General features: G+C 40.6%; 1 protein-coding gene across 1 annotated transcript in view; it reads right to left on the bottom strand.

Annotated features, from left to right (window-relative positions):
- Window positions 1–19,144, bottom strand: part of iftap (intraflagellar transport associated protein) — a 95,594-nt gene that overhangs the window by 20,693 nt on the left and 55,757 nt on the right. Inside the window, exons 6-7 of the mRNA XM_028791846.2 lie at window positions 17,310–17,376; window positions 8,934–9,061 (exon numbers count right to left, since the gene is read on the bottom strand). Of these exons, the coding sequence (XP_028647679.2) occupies window positions 8,934–9,061; window positions 17,310–17,376 (195 nt within the window). The remainder of the gene's footprint in view (window positions 1–8,933; window positions 9,062–17,309; window positions 17,377–19,144) is intronic.

Raw genomic sequence — 19,144 nt, 5'->3', positions numbered from 1 at the left:
TTCATGAATTTCATCATGAAGGGTTATATCTACAACCGTTAACACCGTCTGGTCTTCCACCGCACGAATTACTGTAGAAAGAAGGATGTATCCAAGAAAGGTAATGTAGTAAATCTTCTGTGGACAACATTAGACAACAAAGGAGATCTTGATATGCTATTCGTATTAAAACGTTAACAGTTTCCCGTTAGAATAGCTCTTGCAAAGACAATTGACAAATGTCAGAGACAAACATTCGAAAAAGTCGTTTTATTTAATTTGCATGTTAATTTCAAAGGCAAACAGAACGAATAACTCTAAAGCAACATGAAACATAATTTACTTTCAAATTATTACGTTTTACTATTTTTTAATATGGTTACTTACTCGCTGTATTGTAAAATATTTAGTTTTATTATACTTATGTAACAATTCCCATGAAAATAAAAATTTGTTTAAATTGTACATCTGCATCCCCATACACGAGCGGCAGAACTGCAAAGAGGCTAGCCTGTAGCGCAGGCCCGGGGGTTGACGAGCAGAGCAAGCAGGGGGGCAAAGCACCCTAGTCTTATATGTAAACATCTACGCGTGGAAGTGTGTGTGTCCGTCTGTCCGGCCCGGAAGTGAGAGGTGGAGGCGGGGTAAGGAAACAGAAAACTCGCTTAGCCGCTACTAACACAAGCAAGGCCAGCACGTCAGCAAAACGAAACCTCAGAAGAAAGACAAAGTCACTTAGCGCTAACAATGGCAAAACGGTTTCCCTTTTACTTTTCCTCCCGCCACTAATACACAAGCGATGCGAGCACATCAGCAAAACGAATCCTTCTAGGAGAGACGCTCACAGGAGTTCCTTTCAATTACCTGACATCTCTACATTTCAATTTTTTTTCTGATGATTTCTAGGACCCTGAGCTTTTTACAGTACGGGTTTACACAGATAGCATTTTTATATATGTTTTCTGCTCTGTTAATTAAGCAAAAGTCATTGTAACTGTGGCAAAAACTCCACCATTCTACCAATCAGATGCACTTCAAACTCAAGCCACTCACAGCTTCAGATCTGTCACACGTTCTTTCCTTCACCCACTCCAGTTTGCTTACTGGGCCACCGGGACAGTTCAGGATGCAGTGAACATTGCCACTCTCAACTACATTTTGCAGCATTAAGTACACATCAGCTACTTTTGCCGGGATCTTATTTGTGGATTTCACTTCTGCATTTAACACAATCATTCCAGTGTTTCTTCATATCAGACTTCTCAGTATGAATGTGGACTATGTAACACGTCTTTGGATCTCTGACTCTCTACAGATGTAAGACAGCGAAAGTGAGCGAGCATCAGTCAGGGTTTCTGACCTGGAGCACAGGGTCCCTTCAGGGCTGTGTTGTTCTCCATTTTCTCTCTGTACAACCAATGACTGCACCTCCAGTGACCCCTTAACTACTGAAGTTTGCTGAAAAAACCCAGCTGACCAACCTGATTACAGACAGGGATGAGATGCCATATCGAAGGGAAGTGAATTGGCTGGCTATTTGGCACCCCTCAACAACCTTAAATGGATTTCATCGAATGCAGCAAAAGTAAATGTGAACAGGAAACAGAGTGTGATGTTGCGAGGAACCTTATCAGAACTGGCTGATGTTAAGAGTGGTGTTCCACAGGGGTTAGTGCTAGGGCCGCTGCTATTTTTAATATATATATAAATGATTTAGATAGGAATATAAGTAACAAGCTGGTTAAGTTTGCAGATGATACCAAGATAGGTGGATTAGCAGATAATTTGGAATCCATTATATCATTACAGAAGGACTTGGATAACATACAGGCTTGGGCAGATTTGTGGCAGATGAAATTTAATGTCAGTAAATGTAAAGAATTACACATAGGAAGTAAAAATGTGAGGTTTGAATACACAATGGGCGGTCGGAAAATCGAGGGTCCACCTTATGAAGGATTTAGGAGTCATAGTGGACTCTAAGCTATCGAGTTCCCGACAGTGTTCACAAGCCATTAAGAAGGCAAACAGAATGTCAGGTTATATAGCGCCTTGATGTGTGGAATACAATTCACATGAGGTTCTGCTCAAGCTTTATAACACACTGGTGGAGGCCTCATCTGGAGTCCTAGGTGCAGTTGTGGTCTCCAGGCTACAAAAAAGGATATAGTAGTACTAGAAAAGGTCCAGGGAAGAGCAACTAGGCTGATTCAGGACTACAGGGGTTGAATTACGGGGAAAGATTAAAAGAGCTGAGCCTATACAGTTTAAGATAAAGAAGATTAAGAGGTGACACGATTGAAGTGTTTAAAATTATGAAGGGAATTAGTCCAGTGGATCGAGACTGTTATTTTAACATGATTTCATCAAGAACACGGGGACACAGCTGGAAATTGTTAAGGTAAATTTTGCACAAACATTAGGATTTTTTTCTTTACACAAAGAATGATAGACACTTGGAATAAGTGACCAAGTGGTGTGGTACAGAGTAGGACTTTCAAAACACGACATGATGTGTTTTTAAGAAATAAGTTGGATAGGACTGGCGAGCTTCTTTGGGCTGAAATGGCCTGTTCTCGTCTAGTTTGTTTTAATGTTCTAACTTAGGAGATACTCTTCACCTCCTTATACCCTAATTATAAACAGTGTGAATGTGTGAAACGTGGTGGAAACACTTACATCACTCACAGTTTGAACTGGGATGAAAACAGAACTGTTCATATCAAATATGTTTCTTTGTCAGCCTAAACAGTTTGATGTTTCCCAATCAGTGATGGTTCAGTTTTACAGAGCTATCATTGAAAGCACGCTTACTTTTTCCATACTGGTGTGGTATAGCAATGTATTTGCTCACTTCAAAAGTAATCTGCAGCAAGTCATTAGGACTGTAGGAAAGATTGTAGGCCTGAAACTGGACGCTATAGAGGATCTGTATATATTCCAGGTCAGGAAATGTACTGGAAATATCATCAAAGACTCCACTCACCCTGCAAACCATCTCTTTCATTTATAATCACTGAGGAAATTAAAACATTAGAATTCTAGTCCTATCCACTTAATTCTTCCAAAATAACATCAAGCCGAGTTTTGAAGGTACCTAAAGTCCTAGTGTCTACCACACTACTTTGGAAACTTATTCCATGTCTCTGTCATTCTCTGTGGTGAACAAAAATTTACTAATGTTTGTGTAAAATTTACATAAGGTAACAAGTTTCCAGTTGTGTCCCTCTAGTCTCGATGAACTCATTTTAAAGTCACCGTCTTGATCCAATGGACTAATTCTCTTCATCATTTTAAATACTTCAGTCAGGTCTCCTCTTCATCTCCTTAAGGCTCAGCTCTTTTAATCTTTCCTTAAAACTCATCCCCTGTAGCCCTGAATCAGCCCTAGTTGCTCTTCTCTGGACCTTTTCTAGTGCTGCTCATGTCCTTTTTGTAGCCAGGAGACCAAAACTGAACCCAGGACTCAAGATGAGGCCTCACCAGTGTGATATAATGCATGAGCAGGACCTCCTGGGACTTGTACTCCACACATCAAGGTGCCAAGTAACCTGACATTCTGTTAGCCTTCTTGATGTCATCTCAACACTGTCTGGAATTTGACAATATAGACTCCAGCATGACTACTAAAAATCTTTCTCATAAGGTATACTTTCGAAATTTTAAAACTCACATTTTTACTTCCTATGTATAACTAATTTACAGTTATTTCAATTAAATTTTATCTGCCACAAATCTGCCCAACCCTATATGCTGTACAAGTCCCTCTTTAATGATTCGATGGATTCTTGATAATCTGAAGTACACCCAGCTTGGTATCATCAGCAAACTTAACCAGTTTGTTATTTACATTCCTATACAAATCAAGTATAAATATCAAGAACTAGCTGAAATAACTGGCGTTGCCCAGGAAGAAAATAATTTTTTTTTTTTTTAATTGTTTGAGGAAAATATAATAAAAAAAATGCAACTTTAAAAATAAAAATAAATTAACAAACAATGAAGACTCACTAATGTGCTTGTATTGTTTAGTGAAGTGCCTTGTTATATACAATGTTTTTAGTTTTTCCATTTCTAGCCAATACTACAGTATATAAAGGTTCTTAGGACTTTCCACTCTTGAACATGCCACATAAAGCTGTCCATGTGAGAAACAGGCTGTGTCCAAATTGATTCCAGCAATTTTCAATGATTGTCCTTGAGATTTATTTATCGATATGGCAAAAGCCAAACGAACCGGAAATATTTGGTCTATACTTTACCTTCGATTTTGATAACTTAATTAAATCAGTTTTTTGATTATAAAACTTATTAAAAAATAAAACTTCCTATTACTTTTTTACGCAAAAATTGTAACACCAACACATTAGCTACGATGCTGTGAAACAAATGATATTTCCTTCATTAATGAATAAACAAAAATCACAAAGAGAGCCACTGAATCCACAAAATAAATATAGGTTGTTTATGGTAGATAAAAAATAAAATTGCTTACTTATCTTATATATAATACTAGCTGTACCTTGTGGCTGCGCTCACATTGTAATGAAACAGGACAACTTTAAAAATCAATAGACGTTGGCACTATATCTGATGGTGTTCAGCCTCTGACGGGAGAACGTATTGCGCGTGGGGAGAAAAGCACATGGCCGTGATATTTCTGGCAATCAGCAGCTACCCCTCTTAAAACACATGGAGCTCTGATCTCTCTCTCCAAAACGTCAAACGTTACTCCTATAACAATCTGTAGATGATAATGTCTGTTGAACAAACAGGTATCGCTAGCTAAGCGGAGGCAAGGTGCACTCCAACACGTGGCGACAGGTAGACCAACTCGAACTTAGGCTGGCGAGTGAATGACGAAGGCCCCGCACCCCTGCTCTTGGCCCATAGCCACTCTCTTGGATTTGCATAAATACATCGGTACCGCAAGCGAACTATAGTACTTAGCGCAATGAGAGAATTCGCAAAATCAACCAGAAAGTTCAAGCAAATTATAGAAAACAACCAGATCTACAGTAAATCCGTTAAGTAATTCTCTCGTGAAAAACAGACAGACATACAGACAGAATGCGCTTGGATCATGAAATTTTTAAAACCGTTTCTGAGCGAGCACCTATGGGCCAAGGGTAACCTACATTCCAAATTTCAAGTCCCAAGCCTTCATGGTTCAGGAGATTTCGTGATGAGTATTATAGTTAACAAAAACAAACATTAAACGACAAACAAATAATACCATTCATGATAAAACTGTCGGTTGCTTTTACGGAGCACACCAGAAACGTTCTGAGCATCAACTGGATGATAACAAACATATAAGACCACAAGATTGTTACAGTCTGCTTTATATATAAGATAGCAGCAGACCAAACCTTTGCTTTTACAATTAAAAACTGTAGCATAACTTCAAATATTGCAGCAGTGTTTAAGTTATTTTGTATGTCTGGCGCTAGGCAGGGTGCAAAGCTCACGCTATTATTGTTTACATTCTCTGTCACATGTGTGCATCCTGTACGAGTGGTTGTGCTTTTGGCTGTATCTGTGTTTACGTTGAGTTAATGTGCTTTATTTCATGTCCAAGATGTCTGGAATTAAGCATGTTCAACAAGGACACGGTGGACACAGTTGGAAACTTGTTAACACTGAAATCCCTGAAGCCTACGAAAAAACTTTGAAATCCCGGCCCCACTTAAATTCCTTTGCACCTCCTCATCAGTGTCTTTTGTTTTGTAAATGTGTCGATCAGCACAAGCAGCGAGCAGCCTGCTATTCCCCCACACCGATGCATACCCAGTGTTAAAGGTAAGTTCTTTTTCACTTAGAGAACCACACTAATATACCATACAAAACCAAGAATTGTGGTGGATGCAGGCGCAATAGGGACCTTTGGTCACATCTCGTGAACAGTTTGTTCTCGTCGACTTGTCCTAAATGACTCCTAATGTATGATCTTCAGATATGAGCATCACGTCAGGAGTACCAACGTTTAGCGAGGGCTTTTTTTCTGATGCTAACTCCAGTTTGAGTGTGCCGGAAGTAAATTTTTTATCTTCTTTTTTTGACCTCATTTCAAAACCTTCCGTGAATATTCACCAAGAACACTTACCTGGCATCAATATTAAGGCGGCTAGAAGTGCATTTGAAGACAATCACGTAAGCTTGTTTGCTAGCGGTAAGGTACTCTACTGTACTGAGATCAGCTGATGGAAAACAATGGGGATAAAAAATAACTTTTCAGTTGTTTGTTGTTAAATCTCACTAGAGATCTATAACAAAAACTACAAATATTAACTTTTCAGAGCACATTCTTGTGGTACTGTACAGTAAAAATATGTTTTCAATAGGAGTTGAGGAGAAGTGGGTTAGGTCTGCATACGTAGGCTACCTGAACGAATAAACAGTGATATCAGCTGATGGAAAACAACGGAAACAAAAATTCACTTTTTGTTGTTTATTGTTAAAATACACAGAAACTCTGAAACAAAATTACAAATTTTAACTTTTAAAGGTATTTTTCTATGTACAAACAGCTGTACATACTTTCTACTCAGGGGGCTCTGCCCCCTGCTCGCTTCGCTCGCCAACCCCTGGCGTTGGGACATGACAAAGAGTGAGATGTATGAATTAGATATAGAATAGTGTTTATGACATGAGTGACGTTTCTCATTATAGGCTCCGTGCATTGTTTGTTTTCAGGAAGGTTCATGCCTTGATAGATTGCCTCATCTGGATCTAGGATATAGATTTGTGCATATTTGCGTTGTTGATTTGTTTCAGGGTGCACTGTTCCAATGCGATGCAATATTTGTTTCAACATATGCGAAAGGCAGGTATGGGCCATTGCCTTTTGGTGGCCTGATATGTAACTCTGGTAGATGCAAAAGCAAATGAAACTATTGTAGGATCTAATGCAGTTCATAAAGTTTTTTACTTTCAGGCACATCGTTAGTTAGAAGCTTCTTTAGATATTCAGGATATGAATGTAAAGGAGGCAGTCTATATCTGACCTTTTTGACAACAACGTGTAAATTTCATTATTTGTATTGCCAGTTGTTTCTTCTGTGAAGTTAAGTGAATGACAATGATTGCAAATGACATTCATTAATCCCAATGAATTTTCCTCAATAGTGGATTCCTTTTTGAAGGCGTTTTCGAGCCATTTGGCGTAAGCGTTTAACAGGTGTGTGGCGTTGATGTCCGCGACGGGCATGTTTGCTTTTTGCGTTTTGATTGCCTTTTTGTTTGCATGTCCATTATTTGTGACGCGCTAATTTTTTTCTTTTTTTTTCTTCGCCTCCGCTTTGCGCAAAGTCCGTTTCAGTCTACGCCGTGCATTGTTTGTATCGAGCCTTGTCCGTTTTTGTATGTCGGTCATTTGAGCTTGGTGCTTTTCGCGTCTTGCTTTTTTTTTTCTGTCAGTTCATTTGCGCGTTGTTCACGTCTCCGTTCATTTATTCTGTCTCTTCGCTCCCTTTTTGTATGTTTTGATACGCGAGCTCTTTCGGTTTGAAATCGTGCTTCTTCGATGCCGCACTTTGACACGCGAATCGTTTGTATCCGTGACCGTGTATTCATGACTTGTTTCTTTTCTCAGCATGCGAAATTATGGATAAGTAATAAGGAGGAATCGCACTCACCTGTTAATATGTATCCTTTTCTGCAGTTGAGACGGTTAATAGTGCTTTATTGAAAGGACATCCACCCATGCTGCCTAGTGTGAAGGTGTTGACGTTCACTTTAGAATATGTGGCTTTGGGTGTCACTTCTTATGGATGTGTTGGGGGGGATTGTTGTTGCGCGTAGCGTCTTCTTTCTTTTTGTGTTCCTGTGTCTTGTTTGAATCCCCCCTCTTTGTGTGTGTCCCATCCCGTCCCTTGCTTGTAGGGTCTGTGGGTGGTTTTGTGTTCTTTTTTTTTGTCTTCCATGGGCTTGTTGAATCCCCCTCTTGGTGTGTGTCCCGTCCCGTCCAGTGCCTGTAGGGTGGGGGGGTGGGGGTTGTGTGTGTGGTCGTGCCTTGCTGTGTGCGCTCGTCTGTTCTTTTTTTTTTTGGTGTGTTTAGTTTCGTGTGCAATGTGTTTCGTGCTTTGCCCGCGTTTGATCTACTTTTTTATGTGCCTTTTCTTTTTTTCGGTGCTTGTTGCGCCTCAATTTTTTGTGACTACCTTTTTGTATGTGCTCACTATCGTCCGCCTCTCGCGGACCCCTCATCCGCCTTTGTCGCCCTCTTTTGGTCCGCGGCCCCCTCATCCGCCTTTGTCGCCCTCTTTTGTCCGCCTTTCTCCGACTCCTCGCGGACTCTTTTTGCGCCTGTGCCTCTCGCAGACCCTCATCCGCCTCTCTCCGCTCGCCCTCTTTTGTCCGCCTTTCTCGGCTCCTCAGCCGACTCTCGCGGACTTCTTTTTTGCGCCTGCGCAGTACGTCTTTTTGCAGCTACGGCCCATTGCCAGATGTGCCTGCGTCCATCATCCGGTTTTAGCATTCTCGGTTAGTAATATGGATAGCAATTGAGGGTTGCATTGTGTTCATTGGGTTACCTACGCTGGATTTATGAACAAAGTGGACTTGTGAATGTGCTCACGGATACACACACACATACACACACACACACACACACCGCACACACACACACACACACACACACACACACACACACACTACAGGTCAAAAGTTTTATAACACCTCAGTATTTCTTCAAATTTAATCAGTTGAAATGCAATGAATGGCCTAAAATAGTGAAAAGGTGGCAGTAAAAGGTTTAAATTTAAAGTTTAGGTGAGCAAAAACTTAGGAGAAGGACATTTCAGAATATTACAAATGGGGTTTCATTGGGGAACAACTAAATAGTTACAACATATACATGTTAATGCCTGATCATTCTTCTGTGCCAAAACCAACTAACTATGGACATGCTTTATTCTGAGGTGGTTTAAATTGTTCAGAACTATAAACTGTACCTCTGTGGATGACGCTGCCTGCTTGTGCTCAGAGTCTGATGTACAAATCTCAAGTTGGGTATGGTGTACAAATGAAGGCAGGTATGGTTGTCTATTATCTTCTACTTCTCCTGGCAGTAGCATACGACCTGAAAAAAAAGATAAAAAAAATTGTAAGAGGCTTCATATTTTCTCATACCTTTAAATGTAAAACACAAATTGCAAAAGATCACCCATTCTGCATTGACAGTATTACAAGACTGGTACAGGGGAATGAATGTTAGAGGTCAGGATGTAGTTGGTCCTTTGGGTTATATTTTTAACTTCTCCTGCTCCCTACCTGGGGGTGTCCTGCCTCCTTACATGACAGCTAAAGCTCAGAACTGGAGGAGCACCTGGGGCTGTTTAAGTAAGCTTTGAGAGAGAAACAACAACAACATTTATTTATATAGCACATTTACATACAAATAATGTAGCTCAAAGTGCTTGAAAGACCTTTGTGCATATAGAGTTAGTTCAAGTGAACAAATAAAAAATAAATCTATCTGAGTAATCCTGCCTACTACACCAAATACTTACTAACTATCTATGTATTGTCACACACGCGCACATATGGAGCCACATAAAGACCCGACGAGCAACGTAAAATATCGTGCCAGGGGACAAAGGTGGGGTACTAACCTTTCTTTCTTTTATTTTCACAGAAAGGCAGAAACAGCGCCGCCATAACTTTGACCGGATTTCCTAAACCACGCACTACCACTTCCGTATTCCATCTCTTCCTCTGGTCCCCTCCTGATGATATCATGGCTCCCATATAGCACCTTCAGTTCCTTCCCAGCATTCCATTCACCAGTTTCCGGTCCCACCCCATAAATGGTCCCTCCAACAAATGCTCCCTGTCTGTTGTAATGGTGACAAGTCATATCACTGACCTCTTTATTTGTTTTTTGAAACTGTACAGTATACGGGGCCGGAAACCCCAACCTTTTATACGACTTCTATCTATCTATCTATCTATCTATCTATCTATCTATCTATCTATCTATCTATCTATCTATCTATCTATCTATCTATCTATCTATCTATCTATCTATCTATCTATCTATCTATCTATCTATCTATCTATCTATCTATCTATCTATCTACGTAATCCTGCCTACCATGCCAAATACTATCTATCTATCTACAACCCCAATTCCAATGACGTTGGGACGTTGTGTAAAACGTAAATAAAAACAGAATACAATAAATTTGCAAATCCTTTTCAACCTATATTCAATTGAATACACCACAAAGACAAGATATTGAATGTTCAAACTGATAAACTTTATTGTTGTTTTGCAAATCTTCACTCATTTTGAATTTGATGCCTGCAACACGTTCCAAAAAAGCTGGGACAGGGACATGTTTACCACTGTGTTATATCACCTTTCCTTTTAACAACACTCAATAAGCGTTTCGGAACTGAGGACACTAATTGTTGAAGCTGTGGAGGTGGAATTCTTTCCCATTCTTGCTTGATGTACAACTTCAGTTGCTCAACAGTCCGGTGTCTCCATTGTCGTATTTTGCGCTTCATAATGCGGCACACATTTTCAATGGGAGAGAGGTCTGGACTGCAGGCAGGCCAGTCTAGTACCCGCACTCTTTTACTATGAAGCCACGCTGTTGTAAACACATGCAGAATGTGGCTTCACCTTGTCCTGCTGAAATAAGCAGGGATGTCCCTGAAAAAGACGTCGCTTGGATGGCAGCCTATGTTGCTCCAAAACCTGTATGTACCTTTCAGCATTAATGGTGCCTTCACAGATGTGCAAGTTATCCATGCCATGGGCACTAACACACCCCCATACTATCACAGATGCTGGCTTTTGAACTTTGCTCTGATAACAATCCGGATTGTCCTTTTCCTCTTTGGCCCGGAGGACACGATGTCCATGATTTCCAAAAACAATTTGAAATGTGGACTCGTCAGACCACAACACACTTTTCCACTTTGCTTCAGTCCATCTCAGATGAGCTCGGGCCCAGAGAAGCCTGTGGCGTTTCTGGGTGTTGTTGATATATGGCTTTCGCTTTGCATGGTAGAGTTTTAACTTGCACTTGTAGATGTAGCGACGAACTGTGTTAACTGACAATGGTTTTCTGAAGTATTCCTGAGAACACATGGTAATATCCTGTACAGAATGATGTCGGTTTTTAATGCACTGCCGCCTGAGGGATCGAAGGTCACGGGCATCCAGTGTTGGTATTCGGCCTTGCCGCTTACGTGCAGAGATTTCTCCAGATTCTCTGAATCTTTTGATGATATTATGGACAGTAGATGATGAAATGCCTAGATTCCTTGCAATTGTACGTTGAGAAATGTTGTTCTTAAACTGCTAGACTATTTGCCCACGTAGCTGTTCACAAAGTGGTGAACCTTGCCCCATCCTTGCTTGTGAACGACTGAGCCTTTTGTTGATGCTCCTTTTATACCCAATCATGACAAACACCTGTTTCCAATTAACCTGTTCACCTGTGGAATGTTCAAAACAGATGTTTTTTGAACATTCCTCAACTTTCCCAGTCTTTTGCTGCCCCTGTCCCAGGTTTTTTGGAACATGTTGCAGGCATCAAATTCAAAATGAGTGAAGATTTGCAAAACAACAATATAGTTTATCAGTTTGAACATTCGATATCTTGTCTTCGTAGTGTATTCAATTGAATGTAGGTTGAAAAGGATTTGCAAATCATTGCATTCTGTTTTTATTTACATTTTACACAACGTCCCAACTTCTTTGGAATTGGGGTTCTATCTATCTATCTATCTATCTATCTATCTATCTATCTATCTATCTATCTATCTATCTATCTATCTATCTATCTATCTATCTATCTATCTATCTATCTATCTATCTATCTATCTATCTATCTATCTATCTATCTATCTATCTATCTATCTATCTATCTAGCTAGCTAGCTAGCTATCTATCTATCTAGCTAGCTAGCTAGCCCTGCCTACTACACCAAATACTATCTATCTACAGAACATATTCTTGGAAGTAGTCACAGAGGAGAACCTGTTTGAATTTGTCGGGCAAGTCCAGGACTAGTTGGAGTGAGTTGATGGGTATATCAGACTAGATGACTGACTTTCACGCTGTGACTACCACCACCATACTAAGATTACATTAGTCTAGGTTACGACTGCTTAAAAACTGTGGGAAAAGTCATCTAATGTGATGTAACTTTAAGAATGTAGCCATCATCATGGATACACAGGGCTTTGTCTGTAAGTTAGGGGGCAGTAGGATTTTATTTGGAATGGTGTCTACCTCCATGGCATTACTCTGGGTTTGGGACAAAACAAGAGTGTCCTGTAATCAGCATGAATCAGTTTTATTTCTAATACTTTGTCACACTGCTAATCATGTAAGACTATATTTAATTCCTGGGATAATAAGAAACTAGTTTGAAAATGTGGGCTCCTAATGTAAACCAAGAATGAATTTCCAGGTCTATGCAAAGCATTACTCAGGAAACCAACTCAAGCTACAAATCAGCAAGTAAAATGGGCTGTCGGGCAGTTCGTGGTCACCTGAAGAGCATGTTCCTCTTAGGTCTGGAACCTGCACTATGTTGCTATAAACATTTTGTCAATAAAGCTCTCTAATCCTCCAGTTAAGCAAACAGCGAAAATATGTTTCTTTCTTAAAACACAGACCAACAATTACATGGCAAAGACAAACAAATATACTCCACCACAAGCAGTTTACATCATTTGCATGTGAAGTGAAGACTTGAATAGTCCACATCGCAGCAGGTATCTCCTTAAACGCATTGTATCATAAAATCTTCCTTGATAAAGCAAGAGGGCAGTCAAGCCAAAGACTTGCTTCCTTGTGCTTCCTTGTTACTGTGGGATAATTGTGTCAGGAAATGCCTGGCTTTTATGTGCTTTCAGCCAAACTGGAAACAGGAGAGCTGTGAGTTGCAACCTAACCGCAGGGCTTCATGGGAGTTGCTGCAGCCCTCCTGTTGGGACCCGCGGGTGCCACCAGGGGGTGCTGAAGCAAGATCTGCTGAGCCCTTTTGGGCAGTTCTTCCACCACACCTGGAAGTGCTGCCGAAAGCTAGGTCATCATTTTTTTTTTTTTTCAGTTCCGGTTGAGAGTACGCTGTCCACGTTTGGCTGCCGCTTCTCACCGCTGTCGTTGTATTGGTTTTGTTTTGTCCCGTCGGACTTTTCCACCTTTATCTTCTGGTTTGACTACTCTTTTCGAATTTTACTTACGAATGCCACTGGCGATTGCCTACATCACACCTGCTTCAGTCCTGCGCGAGCGCTCTTCCTTCTCTCCTGTTACTGCCTTCACGGCGAGTCATCTACTCTTGCTTCGTTTGCAGTCGCCAGTCTGAACTGCGAATGTGCAGCCTGCCCGCTGTGCTTTTCCTTTTCTAGCTGGTTATGCAGTGAGATTTGGGTTGGCTAACGTGTGTAGCTGGAGTTAGCATGGTGTTGTGTGGCATTCTGTTCGCTCTTGGCAGTGTCCACCAGTGTCTGGATATTCTTAGCCTGTTCTATCTCTGGTTTGGAGTTGTGCTGTGTGTTGTCATTTCTACTTTTTTTGGCAATGCAGCTCATTTAGAAGTTCATTCTAAATATGAACTTAAAAATCTTGACTGTCATCCATGATTGGTCTCCCTGACTTATAGTTTTTGCCAGTTGCTTGGAATTATTCGGCGTCCTCGCTATATTCACTGGTCTAAAAGAGGCCCCTCGATTCAAAGTATATTGTCGTCTCACCGTGTGTTTTTTTTTACATACTCTGTATGTAAAGCGACTTTGGGTTTGTGAAAGGCGCTCAATAAATGTAACTTATTATTATTTCATCAAGCATCTGGAGCACTTCCGGGTGCAGTATAAAAGGAGCCACCAACCACTACTCAGAGAGCCAGAATCGGGAGGAGGAAGACAAAGCTTGACCAGAGGAGTGGAGGAGAAAGAAAGAGAGAAAGAGAAGGAAGAGTATTGTATTTTGGACTGTGCTGGGCTTGTGGGAAACGGGGAAGGCGTTTCCCACGAGGTATAAGAAAAAAATAAAACATGCGTGCCTTGAACTTGTGTCTCACGCTTGTCTGTGTTGGGTTCAGGCAGCGGTACCAGCCTGGTGGTCCACACTATGAAATTTTTACACTTTAATTTTATAAGACTTTAACTCACAGTGGATTTTTTTGACACGGAGCAACGACTCTTTAATGTCAAAATGAAAACAGGTCTCTGGAAAGTGTTCTGAATTGAATACAAAAATAAAACACAAAATAATCAAGTCAGTATTTAGCAGATTACCACTTTGAACATGAGGTACGAGATAAGTCATATCTCATTGAGCCTGTTAAGGCATGACATGCAATACAACTCTTATGTCCGTATACAGCCACTATAGATGCAGCCAGCTTACTGGTGAGCTTTGCTGTCACATCTCAGTTACCTACTACAGTGTTGCCATCTAGAATTTTATTTTTTTTTTTGTTTTAAGATGCAACAGCTTGCGAAAATTAGTGTGTCACACATGTGGGTCTAAGGGACAAAGGACATGCACTAATCTGCCGGGGCAAGAATGGGCGCTGCCACTATCGGAACTTGTCACTTTCTCCTTCTTCAGCCAAGAGAAGACGCCCTCTGAGGGTAACTAACCACGCCCCATCCAGTGGAACCGGCATAAAAGTGAGATGCCCCCCTAATGTCGACATTTTATTTGGACCCGAACCTTTGAGAAGGATTGAGCTCCTTAGACCGTTTTGGATTGCTGCAATCACAGAGTTGATTTTTGTTTATTTCAGCACCTTCAAGCCTTTACTTTGTGCGCTACAACAACAACATTTATTTCTACAGCACATTTTCATACAAAAAAGTAGCTCAAAGTGTTTTACATAATGAAGAAAAGAAAAATAAAAGACAAAGCAAGAAATTTAAAAGAAGACAACATTAGTTAACATAGAATAAGAGTAAGGTCCGATGGCCAGGGAGGACAGATAAAACAAAAAAAAAAACTCCAGACGGCTGCAGAAAAAAATAAAATCTGCAGGGGTTCCAGGCCACGAGACCACCCAGTCCCCTCTGGGCATTCTACCAAACATAAATGAAATAGTCCTCTTTGTATTTAGGGTTCTCACAGAAGGACTTGATGATGATGGTCATGCAGACTTCTGGCATTTAATCCATCACTGTTGGAACATCACGGTGCTTTTAGTAGATGGTGGTGGCGCAAGCCAAGAATTAAACAATTATACAAGAATTAAGGGGGCAATCTGGCTGGCACCCAAACAGTTTGGAAGGGCTAAGAATCTTTATTTCATCCATACACGTGCTAAAAAAATCAGACAGTCCATAGTTATGTCATCACGTATAAAGCTCTTGATATTTTGAAACAACTCGATTTGCTGCAAAATGAATATTTTGGTAATAATGACAGTGATAGAGATTAATTGGATGATGTGGAAACTGTAGGCTCTGCCAATGATCCAGATTGCTGCCATGGAGGCGCTCCTCCATCACAAGGTGTCTGACTTATTACGACCGTCAAGACAGCACTACATGGACATTCTGCCAACCCTTGAGTGCAAACAGTCAGCAACTACCAAATGTGCTGTGTGCTACAAGGACTCTCATTCAATTGCAGACATTTACTCATGTTATTGGTCAAAAAATAATAATAGTTTCTTTACATTTTTGAATAGAGTTACTGTTCATAATAAAACTGTTGCTTTCTAATACATTAATACATTAACTGTACAGACTGCATCTCTGTTGTTAGTCATTAGCACTAAAACATAAGTAACATTATAGTTAGAATTGGATACTAACCCTCACCTATTTTTTTTCTTCTCGGTACTCAAATGTGGCACTTGGTGCCACGGCCCACCTGCCAAGATGTTTTGCCTGCCTAAGGTAAAGTCATCCCTGATGGAGGATCACAGGAATCGTGGGAAAGAGGGGTCCTTTCATCGGATTAGCTGGCCCAACACTGTTTCAGCCATGGAATGGCCAAATGGGGGAGGCAGCTTGATGGATGAGGTCTCCAGCAGTCTAAAATTATCCAAATCTTATTATGTGATATCATCTACTGTTAAATTCTGCTCTGTACTTCTAAAAATTTTTTATTTTTTATTGAGGATTTGTTCTGTTCTGTGTATTGTATTGTATTGTATTGACCCCCTTCTTTTGACACCCACTGCATGCCCAACCTACCTGGAAAGCGGTCTCTCTTTGAACTGCCTTTCCCAAGGTTTCTTCCATGTTTCCCTACTAGGTTTTTTTGGGAGTTTTTCCTTGTCTTCTTAGAGAGTCAAGGCTGGGGGGCTGTCAAGAGGCAGGGCCTGTTAAAGCCCATTGCGGCACTTCCTGAGTGATTTTGGGCTATACAAAAATAAACTGTATTGTATTATAACTGTACATCTCTTTACATTTTTTTTTTTAGTAATTCTGATAAGAGTTCATTATTTATAATATAGCATATGCATAGGCCAATACTGCAGTGTCCTGGTAATAAATGGTCCAGCAGTCAATGTACTAACCTTTGGCAGCCATGACAGCCTTGTGTCTGTGTACACAGGTCTCCCTGTATCATCTCTGCCATTTTTCCACTTTTGATTTTGCAAAACTGCTCAAGTTATGTCAGGTGTCAGAGTGGTCATGAGTGAACAGCCATTTTTACACTCCAGCTACAAACTCTCACTTGGACTGTGATCTGAACTCCGACTTAGTCACTGCGTGGCATTCACATTGTTATTTTAAAGCCATTCTTGTATATCCTTGGCTTCTTGCTGTGGGTAGTTGTCTTGCTGGAAGAGAAATCTTCTCCCAAGGTGAAGGTTTGCAGACTGCCTCAAGTTTTCCCTGTATTTTGATTCTTTCATCTTACTCACACAAGCCTTCCAGGACGTGCTACAGAGAAGTGACGCCACGGCCTGATGCTGCCACCCTGATGCCTCATGGTGGGGACGGTGTATGTTTTTGATAATGTCCAGTGTTCAGCTTATGCTAAACATGGTATTTATTCTGACAGCCAAACCCTACTCTCATCAGACCACAGGGCTTTTACCTAGCTGTCTTCTGGGTATCCCATGTTCCCTCTAGTGCCCTTTCTCTTTGCCAATCTCCCTTAAAGCTGTGACTGGTGAAGCACTTGGGCATACAGTAATTTCTGTCTGCTCTAAATAGTAAAAGTGAAAGGGTGAGGTGTTCAGAATCTATCACAACTGATGGAGATTCTGTCCTTGACCTTTCCAGAGAGATTTCAGAGAGCAGGTGCCACAAAATTAACAAGAATGGACAAGGGTGGGTATCTGGTATGGCTGAAACAAAACCAAAATACAATGAAAAGGTTGAAAAATTACTAAACAGACTACCTGCTTGCAAGACAAAATCATCTTCATCATCACTGCTACTGCCATCTGGATCTACGTAGTTGTCCACCTAAGAAAAAAAAAACACATTAAACCAATCAATAAATTTGCTATAACGTGAAAAAATATATCCACATTAAACACATACTGTAATTTCATTAAGGAGAGTTAAGACAACCATATCTTTGTTAAAACAGATAATTTGGCATTTGAGTTGTATACATAATTGTTTGCTACAACAGAACACACACTGTATATAACCTTGGGAAACCTGAAATTATCATTACATGACAACTTTTTGTAGTTATCTGTAGTGCTACTGTTGAATAAAACTGGCATTAAATTGTGCCATTTGTTGTCGGCTTTATATCAAGTCTGGAATATCTGCTTTGTTTTGTAGAGTTGTCTACTGTATATATTCGCGGATAAGTTCTACTGCGGATAAGTCAGTACTTGATTTTACCGTATAATTTCTGGTATTTTATGTCAGCCGTATAAGTAAAATGCAGAAAACTCATGCTATTGGTCCAAGAGATTATGGTATGCTAACCCCACCTGAGAGAGTAACCACGGAGCACACGGCCTTTATTTTCTATGTGGGTGCAGCAATGCGCTGTATCAGCTTGTGCTCCTAACCTTTCTCTCTCTCTATTATGCCAACGTGATCACTGTGTTTTGTGTATCTCACACCCTCATACACCTTTATCGTAAGAGCATCCCTTATCTACGATGGAGTGTTTGATCAGAAGAAAATATGAAGCTGGTTTGAAATTAAACGTCTTTGAAGTAGCAAAAGAAATTGGTAATTGTGCTGCTGTAACAAAATTTGATGGGTCTGAGAAACTGGTGCGAGATTGGAGAAGGCAAGAAGATGTAAAAAAATAAATAAAAAAAATGTTTAAGTGTCGCATGTTTGAACGGGCTTATAAGTCGGGGTCTGATTTTATGATCGATTTTTTGGGTTTCAGGACCCAACTTATACATGAGTACATTAGAACACCCTAGACGAGAACAGGCCATTCAGCCCAACAAAGCTTGCCAGTCCTATCCACTTATTTCTTCAAAAAAAACATCAAGTCAAGTTTTGAAATTCCCCAAAGTTCTACTGTCTACCACACTACTTAGTGACAAGTGTCTATTGTTCTTTGTGCAAAGAAAAACTTCTTAAAGTTTGTACAAAATTCACCCTTAACAAGTTTCCAACTGTGTCCCCGTGTTCTCGATGAATTTATTTTAAAGTCACTGTCTCGATCCACTGTACTAATTCCCTACATAATTTTAAACAATTCAGTCAAGTAACCTCTTAATCTTCTATTGCTTAAACTGTAAAGGCTCAGCTCTTTTAATCTTTCCTCATAACTCATCCCCTGTAGCTCCTGAACCAGCCTAGTCTTCGCTTCGTTTTCTTCGCTGACGACACTGCTATCGTGGGCTGCATCAGGAGTGGGCAGGAGGAGGAGTATTGGAACCTCATCAAGGACTTTGTTAAATGGTGCGACTCAAACCACCTACACCTGAACACCAGCAAAACCAAAGAGCTGGTGGTGGATTTTAGGAGGACCAGGCCCCTCATGAACCCCGTGATCGTCAGAGGTGACTGTGTGCAGAGGGTACAGACCTATAAATATCTGGGAGTGCAGCTGGATGATAAATTGGACTGGACTGCCAATACTGATTCTCTGTGCAAGAAAGGACAGAGCCGGCTACATTTCCTTAGAAGACTGGCGTCCTGCAATAAGATGCTGCAGATGTTCTATCAGACGGTTGTGGCAAGTGCCCTCTTCTACGCAGTGGTGTGCTGGGGAGGCAGCATAAAGAAGAAGGACACCTCACGCTTG

The sequence above is a fragment of the Erpetoichthys calabaricus genome, chromosome 2 (genome assembly GCF_900747795.2).
Source record: "Erpetoichthys calabaricus chromosome 2, fErpCal1.3, whole genome shotgun sequence".
In the NCBI taxonomy this organism is placed as follows: domain Eukaryota; kingdom Metazoa; phylum Chordata; class Cladistia; order Polypteriformes; family Polypteridae; genus Erpetoichthys; species Erpetoichthys calabaricus.
The sequence above is the reverse complement of the archived record's forward strand: the minus strand, read 5'-3'. Positions and strand labels throughout refer to the sequence as shown.